This window comes from Hippopotamus amphibius, chromosome 3, assembly GCF_030028045.1.
Source record: "Hippopotamus amphibius kiboko isolate mHipAmp2 chromosome 3, mHipAmp2.hap2, whole genome shotgun sequence".
NCBI classification, from domain to species: Eukaryota; Metazoa; Chordata; class Mammalia; order Artiodactyla; family Hippopotamidae; genus Hippopotamus; species Hippopotamus amphibius.
In genome coordinates, this window is record NC_080188.1 from 116074248 (window position 1) to 116090314 (window position 16067).

General features: G+C 47.3%; 1 protein-coding gene across 1 annotated transcript; it reads left to right on the forward strand.

The window, feature by feature from the left end:
• The first annotated feature begins 754 nt into the window (after positions 1-754).
• Positions 755-11384, forward strand: LOC130848920 (pregnancy-associated glycoprotein 2-like). The gene is made up of 10 exons (XM_057727343.1): positions 755-939; positions 1905-2394; positions 3868-4018; positions 4987-5104; positions 5196-5314; positions 6520-6713; positions 7648-7764; positions 9289-9430; positions 9515-9613; positions 11172-11384. The coding sequence occupies exons 2-10, from the start codon at positions 2342-2344 to the stop codon at positions 11322-11324; spliced, it is 1146 nt and encodes a 381-aa protein (XP_057583326.1). The 5' UTR covers positions 755-939; positions 1905-2341; the 3' UTR covers positions 11325-11384.
• The last annotated feature ends 4683 nt before the right edge of the window (positions 11385-16067 follow it).

The window sequence follows — 16067 nt, forward strand, 5'->3', positions numbered from 1 at the left end:
GATTTCTTTCCTTTTTTTGTTTTTGCTTTTCTTTTGGAAGGAGGGTGTATTTCTTGGTTTCTCTCTTTGCCTTAGAAAATATCCCACTCTGAATGTAGAGTCAGTATTTGCATTTTAAAGCCACTTAAGTAATGTGTTGTTCTGTGTGCCTATGTCAACACTTGACAGAATTAGGTTCATTTTTCTTAGTTCTCAATTTTGACAGATGTGTTTATTTATCTCTTTTATCTATTTTTTTGCAACACATTTACATGGTTGCAAAGTCAAACTATAAAACAAGAAACATCTCACTTCTGTCCCTGCCCCTTACCCATAAATTACAATTTTTATTAGCTTTTGGTTTATTCTTCCACTCTTTCTTATTGAAAATAGACATATGTGTATGGAAAAGCAATAAACTATAAGCACTTTTCTGGTCTCTCTTTTTAAAAAATTAACAGTATAGCCTGACGATCTCACTCATTCCACGTCTCCCCCATCCCCCTTATACCCATTTTTCTGGATGCCCTGTGCCTTATTCAACACTCCCTGTGGATGGTCATTTCAGGTATATTTCTAATCTTTTGCTTTTACACACAATGTTGCAGTGAGTAGCTTGCGGGTATGTCTTTTTGTATTTTTGCTAGTGTATCTTTGGCATAGATCCCTAGAAGTAGCATTGCTGAGCTAAATGGTATTTATGTGTGTCATTTGCTAGGTGCTGTCAAATCCCCTGCATAGAGACTGAACCACCAAGCTGAATTTTAACAGTGTGCAAAAATGGGTAGGAGACACAGCACATCATCTATCACCTACCTGGTGACCAGGCCAATCTCCTGTTGTTCTACCCAAGGGACAGGCCTGGATAGGTCTCACACAGGAATACCCAGGCCCTGGGAATCCTGGAAGGAGCCATAAAACTAAATTGTCTTTACTTTGACTGCAATCACTGTTTAACAGGTAGGCTGTTCATCTCAGGCAGAGCCGTGAGTGGTCTCTTCAGTCTTCTTTGAGGAATATAAGATGCTTAAAACTTGTTTCTTTCTATGTTTGGTTTGGTAGACAAAATGTTTCAAGGCATGGATCCTCTTGGGGAATTAGATGCTCAGCAAGTAGACGTTATTAAATGCATTGGTTTATAGGACTTTCGTGACTTTTGTTTACAAATGAAAGGAACATTAACATGGTTAAGATGCATTCAATCTCTTATTCATTCAACCAACATGAATTGAACCCTGTCTCTGTTCCCTCTCTACTCCCAGCTCTAGGCCAGAAATAAAAACCTGCATAGCTAGCAGGGTGAATCTAGAACACAAGTGTTTCAGGTTTGACTCACACAATCTTTTTTAAAGAAAAAAAAAAAAACAGTTGCTAACATTTAAAATCAGGGGATTTTACATAAATATGCAGACTTATAACTTCTCTTGAAAACTTGGCCAACAAGGCTGCTTTCCAGCATGACAGATGCTGGTTAGAGTTGAGGAGAGGCTGCCTCCACTGATAGGGCACTTGCTGCCTGCCCCGTGTCCATGATGCCTGCCCAGACTTTCCATTCATTTCTCTTGCCTCCTGGGTCATGAGTTTGTGAGAACTGCCCTAGACTGTTATCTCCCTGACAGTAAGGACCACCTGTGCCTACTCAACTTTGACTTTCCAGCATCTAACCCAGACCCCAGCACCCCAGGGTCCTCCACGTATTGTTTGTTGGATGATATAAAGTATCTTTTGGATGCATGTGTTACATTTCTTCCAATAGTGAAGCTCTGCAATTGTAATACTACTCTAGCCTAGATTTTTGATGCAGATTATTATCATAAGTGCCCCTGATCTGTGCCATCTGTCCCACTACCTAAAGCCACTCACTCAGAAGTCACTGGGTTGCCCCTCAAGTCTTTACTTTGCCATTTGACCTCTTTTCTTCCTAGCAATCTCCTCTCCAACTGAAGACAGCAATGCACATCTCGTGAAGTTGCTAGGAAGACCACATGAGATCAAGAATGTCAAGCATGGACTCTAACATCTACTTTTATCACGTTAGTAGGAGTGTTTTATCTCTAAGTTGCCAAGAGTCTCCCCACTCTTAATTAGTCCATGAAGTTTAGTTTGGATTTGCAGCTAAGCCCCAAGATAGAGATTACTGTATTCTGAGAATTGTCTGAGATTACTGTATTCTGAGAATTTTCTAAGTCCACTCTCCAAGGACACCAATAGAGGTAAAGATTTTATCAAGAGGTTCGTATTTCTTATCAGATCCATTAGTGGCCTAAAGGGTACAATTAGGGCAGGTCAGAGCATATATAAACAGGAGCTCTTGGCAACCCCTACATGCTGTTTGCTGAGTAATTGGAGCCAGGAAAGAAACATGAAGTGCCTTGTGATCCTCGGGCTGGTGGCCCTCTCAGAGGGCCTAGTCATGTAAGTACAGGGACTGTAAGTGGCCTCACCTCTCTTTCTGGGGTTTTTCTTGTCCTCTTATTATTATTACTATAAAAAATTTTTTTTTTATTGGCTGTGTTGGGTCTCTCTTTTTTGCTGTGCGTGGGCTTTCTTTAGTTGCGATGAGTGGGGACTACTTTTCGTTGTGGTGCCTGGGCTCCTCAATGCTGTGGCTTCTCTTGTTGTGGAGCATGGGCTCTAGGCACGTGGGCTTCAGTAGTTACAGCACATGGGCTCAATAGTTGTGGCTCACGGGCTCTAAAGCACAGGCTCAATAGTTGTGGCACATGGGCTTAGTTGCTCCACTGCATGTGTTATCTTCCTGGAGCAGGGATCGAACCCATGTCGCCTGCATTTGCAGGTGGGTTCTTAACCACTGCACCACCTACAAAGCCCTTGTCCTCTTATTCTTCCACCCATCAGGTTTAGAAGGAAATGTAATCGTTCCCTGACAGTCTTAAAGTTCAACTCACACTTATTGATGAGTACTTTGCCACGGGCACTGTGGGGCCCAAGGGTCTTGGGGTTAGCCTGCAGGGTTATACAACTATGGGGGTGCCAGTTACATCATGACCTGTGTGAAAATGGCATTCCTTTGAATTGTTCAGTCACAACCTCTGCAACTGTAAATGTGGTCCTATGGAGCAGCATTTCTCCTGTATTTGCTTCTACGTCTTCTCTCTGCTCTCTCTCCATTTTGGTGTGAATGTGTCTGTGTCTTCATCTCTGTATCTCTCTTTTATCTCTGCATCACTTTGGATGTCTCTGTGCATGCAAAACTTTCTGAGTTTTTGTTTGTTTGTTTATTTGTTTTCTATTTGAATCTTCCTTGCTTCCCTAGCTTCTTAATTTCCCTAATTTATACCCCCATCTCCTTGCTTCCTCTCTTACCCCTCTCTTCTGCTTGAGCCCTAGAGAAAGACTAGGAAGGCTACTTCTAGTCTGTTTTACCTCTAAAAAGCAGTGTGACCACAGCCAAGTCACAATCTCCCTGCATTTCAAATTGCACCCTTGTGAAAAGAAGTTAATGATCCCCCTTTTACCTCCTTCCCAGAGCTTCTTTGAAAAAGATACAGTGGGATGGCAATAGCAATGGTAAGGGCTGTCATTGAGACTTCCTACATGTCAGGTACATTATATCCATCATCTCACTTAATACCCACAACATTCTATGTGGGGGATGGGGGTTATTATATTCCACCTGTTTACTGATGGGGAATCTGAGACTCCAAATGGTCATATGACTTGCCCAAGATTAAGGAACAGAATCTATATTCAAACCGAGGACGTGGCCCTGCTCTTTACATGGCATCCTGATAGCAACATGACACTCATAAAAATGCTGGGAAAATACACAGCACCATTGCAATGCAAGGTATGACAGTCATACAATAACACGGACAGCTGATTGCTGCCTCTTCTTTGTTTCCTTTTCCCAATGTTCGGTGAAAGAATCCCTCTAACGAAGGTGAAGATTATGCGAGAAACCCTCAGGGAAAAAACTGTACTAACAAATTTCCTGGATGAGAACCTGGACAACACATCCCAGAATGCTGCTCAAGACCTGAATATTTCTCGTCACCCCCTGAGGAACTACATGGATGTGAGTGTGTTGGGAGGATGGAGCTCCACTGTGCCCCCTGGTGCTCTGGCCTAGCATTAGGATTCACCTGGAGGGGCCAGGCTGGATGTTGGGCTGGGGCTCCTGCAGGAAGCAGAAACACTGGGGAACAGGGACCCCATTCCCAGAGGAGAAGGCACTCTCATCCTCAGCTCTTGGTTTGTGGTGACTGGGCCCAGCAATGACCAGGGGGCAGGGAAACATTCATTTCGTGCCAAAGATATGTCATTAGTGTGAGGGAGATTGTTCTTTCGAACTAAGCGAGCCGCAGAGTTACAGGTAAAAGGTGAGCTGTGTGTGATCAAAGGATAAAGCCAAGTGCACATCAAGTTTGAAACCCCAGGCAGAGGAAGGTCAGCCTCCGCAGATCCAAAAAGGACACCAGAAGAATTTACTGAATCCTATGGCCTGTGACACCATAAAAATCTAATGCTCTGGTTATTGTTATTGATTTTAAAACAGATCTTGTCTCTCCTTCAAGAATGCATAGGGCAGTTTGAGTGACGGCAAAGAGTAAATACATGTCCAGTAAAAGGGCCAACTGTGTGGTGTTGATAGGACATGGTCCAAGTTTAGAGGAAGTGGCCTGGGGTGACCTAGGAGGGCCACCTGGAGAAGGAAACACTCAGGCTGGGCTTTGAAGGGGAGACTGGAGAGCTTCTCAAATGAAGGCACTGGGGCTTCCCCGGAGGTCTAGCGTTAATGACTCTGTGTTAGTCCTTTAGGGAGCGCAGGTTTGGACCCTGGTCAATTGGTCAAAAATGAACTAAGATCCTGCGTGAACAAAAAAAATTCCAATGAAAGCACTGGTCTGAGCAGAGGTTGTGAAGTGGGGTGGTTGGAAAGTGATTTCTGGAGACATGGGACACCTTGACATAGGCAGTACTCTGGAATCAAGGGCGGCCAGGGCAGCCAGGGCTGCCCTAACCACCCCTCCCTGGCGCCCATAGCTGGTCTACGTTGGCAACATTACCATTGGAACACCCCCTCAGGAGTTCAAGATGCTGTTTGACACAGGCTCCTCTGACTTGTGGGTGCCCTCTGTCTACTGCCACAGTACTGCTTGCCGTGAGTGCCCTCCCCTTACTCATCTTGTACTCCCCTTCTCACCCACTTCTCTGTCCCTGGCACCTGAGGGACACATCACTTGTGTCTGCAGGTATACACAAGCGCTACGACCCTCACTTGTCTACCACCTTCCGGTTATCAGGCCGGCCTGTAGACCTCATTTTTGGCTCTGGGAGGATGGTTGGATTTCTTGGCTTTGACACTGTTCAGGTAAGTGGAAACCCAAAGTTGAGTGAGGGCTGGCCCTGGGAGTGATCTGCTGCTTACAAAACAATTGCAGGACCAACTGGGAGGGCCTGTCTTTCCCAGCATCGCCTAGTGGCAGCCCTGACCAGCAGCGTGAGTCCATGGGAGACAGCACCCCTGCTGACACACAAACTCCCAAATGGCTAACCCAGAGAGTGGCTTGGGGTGTGGATTTGCAGCTCCTTTGCCCATGAACAGCTCAAGGTTCATTTTTCTGGGAGCAGGGAGAAAGGGGAAAAAGCACCCACTTTTCTATTCTCAGACTGTGTCAGGGACTTTCATGGTAATAACATGTTTAATCCTGCAACGACTCCACACAGCAAGTACTATGATCAGCTGCAATATGCAGAGGAGGAAACTGAGGTGCACAGATCCAGGACCTTGGAAATGTCAGGCATTTAGTAAGCACAGTGGAGCTGTCCTAGCCGGTCAGGATTCATGCTTGTGTGAGGTATTTAGGGAGAGGATAAAACTGATACTGGGCCCCTGGGGTTAGCTGAGGGCTTCAGGCATGTTGGCAGGGAAAGCAGGGGCCACAGATGTGGGAAGGGCCTCATAAATGGGCTTCCACTGTAGGGGGCCTTTGAGAGTCCAATAAAATCTATGGCCTGCCTCCCCCAAAGGGCCTGAGTACTCTCGCTCTCTCTGTCTGTCTCTCCCCCTGTCTCTGTCTCTCTCTCTAACACACACACATCCCTAAAAGCTTGTTTCCCAAGCAGAATTTTCATAAGAACTCTTGCAGCAACATTGTATAATGGGCTTCTGCCTTCCTGGGCAGCTGCAGAATCCACAATGCATTGCAATGAATTCTGTCCATTTCTGTCATCTGATCATAGTGATGCCAAAGAGAAGACTACCTTGCTCTCTACACATTTTATTCTCAAGTGGAAACCATTTGGTCCTGTCCTGAGTCTCCGTTTCCCCACCTGTACAGAAGATGTGACTCCCTTCAGATGATGTGTGCATGAGTACCAGCTGTTGGATAAAATCCACAGCCCTGTACAGATGGAACCTGAATTCCTGTCCCAGTTTGGTCTAACCATCTGAGGTCACCCCAGGGCACAGCCAGGCCTCAGGGCTTCTCTTCTGTCCTCATGTCATCTCCACCCCAGCCCAGTCCCAGCCCCACTACCCATACCTTTATGTGGGAATATTCTCCTCTCCTACAGATCGGGAAACTTGTGGATGTTTTCCAGCCATTTGGCCTGAGCGAGTATCAATTTGTGACAGAGCATTCACCCTTTGATGGCATCCTGGGCCTGGGCTACCCCAGCATGGCCCTCCAAGGGACCATCCCTGTCTTCGACAACCTGATGAGAAGAGGCGTCATTTCTCAGCCTGTCTTTGCCTTCTACTTGAGCACGTAAGTCTGAGCTGGACAAACCCTCTCTCTAAATCAGCTGTAAGATGCTTTCAGTAGCATGGAAAATTATACACTGCCTGATCCAGAAGTGTCCGGAGAGACTGTGTAGCCCAGCATAACTATGGCCCCAGGCCACAGCTGGCCCGGGCACTGGTTATTATAAATAAAGTTTTATTGGAACACAACCATGCTCATGGGCTCAAAGGCAGGGACTTGATCCAGGGCGGGGAGGCAAGAAGGAGAGCAATGGAAGGTGTCAGGATACAGGTTGGAGGAAAAGGCAACAGGATTTGCTGATGGATTTGATATGGAAGGAAAGGAAAGAGAGGGACAGCGGGAATGTTTTCTTTCTCACTAACATTTTACCGAGAGTCCATGACCAACTACACAACTGACAGGAGCCAGTGCCAAATGAAAATGTGGGTCTTCTTGTTCAAAAAGTATTTAGGAATTTCAAGACAGGGACAGCAAAGGTGGGGGGCCCTGCTGAGCATGGGAGCCCATGGATAGCACAGGTCACAAGCCAGTGAAGCCAACCCTGGGTGAGCTTGATCCCACACCCTTCGTGCCCTTAGTGCCCTCTTTGCTCAGATTTTCTGATATATGATGGGCTACACGAGGGGGAATAAGAGCCCTCCAGCACGGTGTCCTCTGAGAGTATCTCTGAGCACTCTGGTGGCTGGAGGGGACCAGGCCCTCTCAGAAGGGTGGGTAGTCGGAGCCTGGCCAGGCTGCCCAACTGCAGACCTCTTCTATGCCACTCATTAGTCGCCGACCAACCTTGATCAGGTACTCAATCCCTCTGTGCCTCAATATCCACATCTGCAAAATGGGGATCATACTAGTACCTCTGATGAGTGGATAACCACAGCCCTCAGACAGTGAGTGGAGTTATTCTCTGACAAGGAGCCCTCCATTTTCCTTCTTTCCTCAGCAACAAGAAGAATGGCAGCGTGGTGATGTTTGGTGGGGTGGACCACAGCTACCACAAAGGAGAGCTCAAGTGGATACCAGTGTCCCGAACTCGCTTCTGGCAGGTAACTGTGAACCGGTAAGCCTCTCCCTCTAAGGGTCACCCCAAGTGATACTCCCACACATGCACACAGACACATGCAGACACACATAAATGCTTGCACAGACACACAGTCACACATACACTCATATGTTCCACCTGCAAAAACACAGATACAAACACACACAGAGACATATAAGTAAGCACAGGCACATATACACACACAAACACACACACAGACACAGACAAAAACACACAAACACACAGATACACACAACATCCACAGGCTCATAATTGTCCCAGGCCTCCTGACCAGGGTCCAGACAGGGGTGTAGAGCCCAGAGAGGGCTGCACACACCACTCTGCAAGGCAGATGGCATGGTTTGAGGACCCTAAAGTCAGATGAAAAGAGAATGAGGGAGAATTTCACCAGCCTGAACAGGGCTGTGATGAGATGACCAACTCTCCAGGACTACACGGGAATGAGGGAGTTCTCAGTACACAAAAGTGTCAGTTTAAAAACAGGGAATGTCCTGGAAAAACTGGGAAAACTGGTCTCCTTAGGGAGAAGCTCCCCAGCAGTGGAGAGATGTGTGCTGCATTCTTGAGATCTGAAAGCAACTCATATAAAGAGACACTCCCCCTACACATTGCCACCCAGTCCCCCAATCCTAGGCACACAGTGGGGCAGGGGCTGTGACAGAAAGAATCAAGAAGCTGGGATCCAGGAGTAGCCTGAGAACAAGGGGCAATAACTGGATAGGATTCTGTGTGACGCCCTCAGACAGAAGCTTACGGGTCCTTTGGAGGCCCCTTGGGCTAGTTCAGGCATCACCTGGCCAGGGGTCTCAGTGTCTGAGCCGGGTGAGGGAGCTGTGCTGGGAGACAACCTCTCCCAGGGCAGCCTGTGTCTCCCTCCTCAACACTCTGAGTATCTGCTGCCCGGAGAACCCCATCTTCACTGTGTGGGTTGACCCGTTGCTGGTCAGACACCAGACACAGGTCTCTGGTTATTCCTCATGCATTGTCTCCCTCACTGGCTTATGCATTCATTCATTCATTCATTTATTCACTCAGCAAAGATACATTGGGCATCCACCGTGTGCTGGGCACTTGAGGGAGGCACTGAGGATTCAACATGCCCTTACATCTAGTGAGGAAGACGTACATGAAACGCGTCACACACATAATGAATTGCCACTTCAATACTTGCTGCAAATGAGGAAGAGTCTTCAGAGAGAGTGACCTAGATAGGAGACTGATCTAGCCTGGGGGAAGACTTCCCTGAAAAAGTGACATTTAACCTGGAACCTGGAAAATGAGGAGTAATTAACTACACAAAGGAGGTGGGGGTCTTCTAGGAAGGGCGACCAGCACATGCCAAGGCCCTGAGGCATAAGAGAGCCTGAAAGGAAATCAAAGGAGGTTACATGAGCAGAGCAAAGGGAAACAGAGTCAGGGCATGAGCTGAAGGGCTGTTCTGGAGACAGTCAGAGAGGGGGGCAGGCGAGGGGGGAGACTTCAGTGGGATCCTGGTGCCCACTTTGTCCCACTGTCTCCCAGCATCATCATGAACGGGCAGTTCCTTGGTTGTTTCCGTGGCTGCCAGGCCATTCTGGATACCGGGACCTCACGGCTACTTGGCCCAACTGAACCAATCGACAACGTCAAGAGGTTCATCAGCGCCAGGCATGTCGGTTACGAGGTGAAGGAACATTCCACAGGGTCACTCTGGGGCTCGCCACACCCCAGGGATCAGCTCTGCCAACCTCTCCTCTTTTTCTAATAGTGGGTGGTTCCATGTTACTTGATCCCCCGCATGCCTGACGTCATCTTCACCATCAACGGCATGGACTACCCAGTGCCCGCTCAAGCCTACATCCGGAAGGTGAGGGGCCAACACTGAGGGCTTGTCCTCAATCTGGGACTTGCAGGAACCCTTGGGCTGCTTCTGGGAGGAGGGGGCCCTCTGCAGGTCAAGCCACACCACTGCAGATGCTGCGGAGCCCCTGAAGCTGGGCCAGTGCCCCCCACAAAACCAACCACTTGAGAGTAAAGGGCAGTCTGGGACATCCATCATCCTGGAATAAATGGAGCCACCACCCCGTGCTGGCATGGTGCAAGGCACAGGAGAAGCAAACGCTAAGCGCTGCTGCCCTCGAAGAGCTTCAGTTCCACCAGAGCCCTGAGATGGATGAATATGGAAAGTCAGCTCTAGCTATCCCTGAAACAGGCCAAGTGACCAGTGGGCTTGGCTGGGGACAGTCTCAGTGTATTTCCCACTGTAATGATTAACGGTCTCCCTTCCCATCTCGAAAAAGTCCTGGTTGGATGATCAATTACATGGTTCCCCTAGTCCTCACCTACAACTTCCCCTTGCTAAGCCTCAGTTCCCCCTCTGTGAGTTGGGCTACCAGACCCCTCTGTGGGGAGGTTGGATGCTCATGTGAGTAAAGGGTGCACAGTGACTGCACAGCCCCGGCACAGGGTTGGCACTTAATATCAGCTCCCTGTGGGACTTCAGAGGAGGCTGATGGGCTGAAAGAAGGCTTTGAGGAAGAGAGGGAATTTCAGCAATTTGAAACCCCGAGCCTCATGGAGGCATGAGGGGGGCTGCTTGGGTTGAGGCGAATATACATTGGACTCCATGACATTGGCACCTCTGGGAGCTGTGCCAAGTGGTGCCAGGTCCAGATTAGGGGTGATGAGGGCTACAGACAAGGGGAGCCCCATGGTAAGTCACCCAACCCAGCCTGGAGTGGCCAGCGAGGGTGAGTGTGTGTCCAGGAAGCCTTCCTAGAGGGGCTGAGCACAGTCTTGAAGAACAGGTTGTGGGGAAGAGGGAGAAGAAAGGGCATTCTCCGCAGAGAAAACAGTGAGCGTGGGTCAGAAGGAAAGAACAGGGAAACTGTGGGCCATTCTTGTCCTTTTAATTTTTTTAAATTGTGTTCAAGTATAGTTAATTTACAATGTGTCAATTTCTGCTGTACAGAAAACTGACTCAGTTATGCATAAGTATATTCTTTTGCCTATTCTTTTCCATTACACTTTATCACAGTATATGGAATACAGTTTCCTGTGCTATACACGAGGACCTTGTTTCAGTTAGCAATAATTCCACCTAGGATAAACGTCATTGGCTATGATTCTGCCACTGCGCAAAGCTTAGATGGACCTTGTTGTTTATCCATCTTCTACACAGTAGTTTGCATCTGCTAATCCCAAGCTCCCAATCTTTCCCACATCCACACCCCTCCCTCTGGGCAACCGCATGTCTTGGCCATTCTGGTTTCTGAATGGGCACTCCACTTCCGCAGCTACTGAGAGAGCCACTTTGATTCTTACTAAAGGAGGAAAGTAAAAATGAGAAGCTACTGGCTGTGGGTACTGAGGGGGGTGGCAGATGAGGGCTCAGGTTGACTGGGGTGTATTTTTGTCTCCCCCAGGGTCATCGGGGACTATGTTTCAGCAGCTTTCAAGGTGGCACAGAGAACTGGCACCCACGAGAGACCTGGATCCTGGGTGATGTCTTCCTGAGGCTGTATTTCTCGGTTTATGATCGGGGAAACAACAGGGTTGGCCTGGCCCCCACATTGTAAATCCTGGGGCTGCTTTAGGAATCGATCAGGCCCACTCCAAGCACACACTCACTCACACGTCGGGCACTCCCACCCAGGGATGGTGGTGGACTGTGTTTGGTGCTCTGCAGAGCCCTATTCTCAGTAAAGAATAAAGGATTCCATTCCCAATGGTGCTAATGTGAATGGTTTCTTCTCTTTGGGTTCAGGAGATGTTTCATAATCGGGCAGGATCTAGAACCTCCTCTGAACTACAAGTGAGAGGAGCCCAACTCCAACTGGCTTCAAGGAGAGGGGAGACTTATTGGAAGTATACTTGTGTTCAGGGACACAAGAACCAGAGCGGATTCAAATATTTCACAGATTGGACTCAAAAAATCAGAAGGCATCAACTCACTCTTTCTCTTCCTTATTCTTTGCCTCTCTCATCTTTGATTCTCTTAGCCTGACAGCTTTCTTCCCTGCGGCTTCTACACATATATCCCCAAGGTGTCTCACCCCTAAGGAAAGAAGATCAGGATACATCAGGGTACCAGGGAGGGCTCTGATTAGTCCACCTCAGATCGTGCATCCAGCTCTGGACCAAACATCATGGTGGGTGCACGGAGTACTATGACTGGCTTTACTTGGTCATGTGGCCCTGCCCAGCGTGATTGACGGGACTCACCATGGGACTGGAGCTGGTGAGAGGCAACCCCAAAGGAAGTGGCAGGGGTGTGTTCTAGGCCATGGGAGAGTTGGTGACAGCTCCATCAATGTGGACACCTCCTCATTCAGATCGATGGTAAGGGGTAATAAAAATAGATTCTATTCTTCCCATCTTAGAGGAATTTTGGCAGTGGGCTTCTGCTCCAGGGCAGTTCTGGGTGAGGCATTTCAAGCTGAGATGGTTCCCCTTTGTCCCCCCACCCCAGTCACCAGCTCTCTGCTACCTATACCTACAGTGTCCTTTCCAGTCTCACTTGCCATACGATGGGCCCATGGGAATCCCTGAGCCAGCCTCACCCCTTCAGGGCCCAGCATCACCCTTCCCTTGCCCTCCAAGTATGTTGGGAGGATGCCACTCATGTAAAGGGGGACCCAAGGTGCACAAAGCCTTCAGCTTTTCTGAGTTTCCTCCAGGGGCAGAGCTACAAACCATTTGGTTCAAGTTGCCATGGTTTGGCACATTTGGAGTGGAAGCATCACTTCTTCCCACCTGGAGACTGTAGGTGGAGGCCCAGGATGTGGATGGCAGGGGTCAGAGGTGGAGGGAGACCAAGATGAGAGAAGGAGCAGGAATGAATACATAAGGTGGAAAACACACCCCAACCCAATGCATAGTGTGGGCCTTTACTCAGGCAAGACAAACATCAGTGATAGGGACGTCTCCCTTCCTTCCTCATCTTCTCATTCAGTACAAATTGACTGAGCACCTCCTGTGTGCCAGGTGCTGTGGTGGACCCCAGGGATAGAGGGCTGGGTGTGGAGACAGATAAAGAGACAACCCCCAATGGGGAGGGCCAGGTGGAGTAAACAACAGAGGTGTGGGTAGGAGGTCAGAGGAGTGAGGATCTTCCTTCTCAGGGAACCAGGGGAAGCCTAGGTTAGAGCGAGGGCGGCATTGACTTCAGTCTTGCCACCCCCCCCGAAACACACCCTGAAGCCCTGTAGTTCCCATGTGCGTGCAGATTTGCCATATGTCCACAGTTACCTGTGCCTGGTCCCTTTGGGATGGTCCTGGATAGTGATTGGCTTGAGGGGAGTGAAAGAGGACTGGTCGCAGAGCTGATAAAGGAGGGAAAGGTGAGAGCAGAACTGGTATTTTTTATATATTTTTTTTCCAGTAAATATGATGATCTGAGCTTAATGGAGACTCACGTGACCAGTTTCTTAAACTCATTTTCCAAGTGCTCTTCATGGAACCATAAGCAATGTCTCTTTTTTGGTGAGAAACCACCAATAAGAGTAAGAATAATAGCTCTAGTGAATTACATATGCTATTTCCCTGTCTCCCCATGAGCCGCTGCAGGGCATGACCCCTATAATACAGATGAAGGAAATCTCCTCCACTCTTCTTGCCCCAGTACCAGTGACAGGCACATAGTAGGACCTCAATAAATACACGTTGAATAAATGAATGGATGAATTCATAGATGCTTCCACTAGAACACACTGCTGTTTCCATTTGGGAGACATATGGTGTCAGCAGGGCTTAGTGTCATAGTATTAGCCAGAAAAACTCAGGCTTTGTTTCTCTAGATGAGTCTAAGGCTGGGGCTGGAGCTGTGTCTGCTAATGAGTCCACTGTTCCTGAGACTCTATATTTGCAGACTTTGCTACCAACATGAGGATAAATCTGATCTTCATCAACATTTTTTTTTTTTTGGTTGCACCACACAGGATGTGAAATCTTAGTTCCCTGACCAGGGATCAAACCCGCATCCCCTGCATTGGAATAATGGACTCTTAGCCACTGGACCACCAGGAATGTCTAAAGGCTGATCTTCGAAGCAGCCGTCTTCCCCCACTTTCCATTTTTATCCTTTACCCACTGCAGACCAAAGAGATTTATAGCTATCAGTGAGAAAAAAGGTCGAGAAAACAGGAAAAAGATAGATCTTGAACATTTCCTGAAATAGTGTAAATTGGCACAGTCTTTTTGGAGGTGCATTATTCTTAAAATATGTATGGTCTTTGTCACAGCAATCTTGTTTCCAAGTTTTATGCTAAAGCAATGATCAGAAGCATCTGCAAACATATATAAACAAGGATGTAGTCTTCAGAGTCTATTACAAAAGGAAAATCTGGGACATCCCAAGGCTCATTAAACATAAAGTGTCCACAGCATAGATAGGCCATCATGCCACCAATGGCCCTAAAATTGTGTTTTAGGAGAATATTTAATAATATGAGAAATCTTTTCAATATGACATTGAGAGAAAAGAACAGAATAAAAAGCAGTATGATCCCAGGTTTGCTAAGGACATGGAAGATGGTGCAGCATACTCACTAGGCATGTACATCCTGGAGTTTTTCTGCCTTGGTTCAAAACCCACCTCTGGGACTTCCCTGGTGGAACAGTGGTTAAGAATCCATCTGCCAATGCAGTGGACACAGGTTCGATCCCCTGGTCCAGGAAGATCCCACGTGCTGTGGAGCAACTCATCCCATGTGCCACAACTATAGAGCATGTGCTCTAGAGCCCATGAGACGGAACTACTGAGCCTGTGTGCCACAACTACAGAAGCCCATGTGCTCTAGGGCTCATGCTTAGCAACAAGAGAAGCCACCTCAATGAGAAGCCTGTGCACTACAACTAACAGTAACCCCCGCTTGCCACAACTAGAGAAAGTATGCACACAGCAATGAAGACCCAACGCAGCCAAAAATAAATAAATAAATGATGAAAGAAATTTATATATAAAAAAAACACAAATCCCACCTCTGACACCTATCAGTCATGTGACCTTGATAAGTTCATTTCTGGATATCATTTTCCTATTCTCTAAATTTGAAAAAAGGATAGTTCATCCCTCACAAATCATCAGGAAAATGCAAATGACAATAAGATGCCATCTCACATCCATTAGGATGGTCATTATCAAATAACATAAAATAACAAGTGTTGATGAGGATGTGAAATCCTGTACACTGTTGGTGGGGATGTAAAATGATGTAGTCTCTGGAGAACGTAATGGAGATTTCTCAAAAAATTAAAAAGAGAATTCCTATTTTATCCAGCATTCTCTCTTTGGGGTATTTATTTCAAAAACTTAAAATCATGATCTCAAAGGGATATTTGCCAGGCTGAGGTAGGAGATAGATGGGCCCTTGGGCTGGACAGCTGGTGTTTGTCAAATGGGCCAAACTGAAGCTTTGTTCTCACCCAGACACTCCAAGGACAAAGTGGCAGAAGCTCAGCTCTGCAGAAGTAAAGAGTAAAGGTGCCGACTCCTGAGGTCCAGGAAAACTTCCCTGTCTGCACATGTGCAGGAAGTCTCCTTGGGGTCAAAAAGGGAGGGGGCACCACCCCATAGTAAGTGTGGACATGCACCCACAGGCCTCTGCAGTGGGATCCATCTTAGCAAAAGTTTGCACGAACCTCTTGGGGAGGGTCCTAGGACCAGTCAAGTGTGACAAAAGTAACAAGATAATTGGCCAAAGGTAAACAAAGACCCGGGAGGGCTGTCCTATGTAAATAATTTAAATCACCTCTTTCCTGCACTCCTAGTTCAGGACGCCCACACTCCGCCCTGGGTGTGTATTTCTAACTAGTTTCTGACTTACTGTACTCCTCCTCATTAGAGAGGACACCCATACCCCTTCTCTCTGGGTGTGTATTTCTGCCTTGCTTCTGTCTTAAATAAATAAACTGCTTCTCTGTGTGCTCTCCCATATGTTGTGCTGTGTCTCTAATAATAAACTTTGTATCTGTTTTTACAGTTTTTGCCTCCTTGAAACATTCTTGCTTTCAAATGGGGGAAAGAACAAGGGCCACTTTGCTTCTAGCCTCTAGCCCCTAGGGGTCTAGAGGTTAGAATTCCTGGGTTGTCATCCAGGCTACCCAGGTTCAATTCCTGGGAAAGAAATTAAGATCTCTCTTCAGGACCGCTCACTGCTATCTCTCCGAGATCACTGTCATGTACATTGCAGCATCATTTACGTTAGACAAGATGTACAAACAACTTAGATCCATCAGAGTTGAATGGATAAAGATAATGTGGTAGAGACATACAAGGAATATTATTTGACATTAAAAAAAGATTTATTTATTTATTGGCT

What these genes read in the sequence shown, in the direction of transcription:
- LOC130848920 (XM_057727343.1), top strand. Translation starts at nt 2,342, where the DNA reads ATGAAGTGCCTTGTGATCCTCGGGCTGGTGGCCCTCTCAGAGGGCCTA. An exon ending in TTGGCTTTGACACTGTTCAG is followed by an intron (nt 5,315 to 6,519) that starts GTAAGTGGAAAC and finishes CCTCTCCTACAG; the next exon opens with ATCGGGAAACTTGTGGATGT. An exon ending in CTCAAGCCTACATCCGGAAG is followed by an intron (nt 9,614 to 11,171) that starts GTGAGGGGCCAA and finishes TGTCTCCCCCAG; the next exon opens with GGTCATCGGGGACTATGTTT.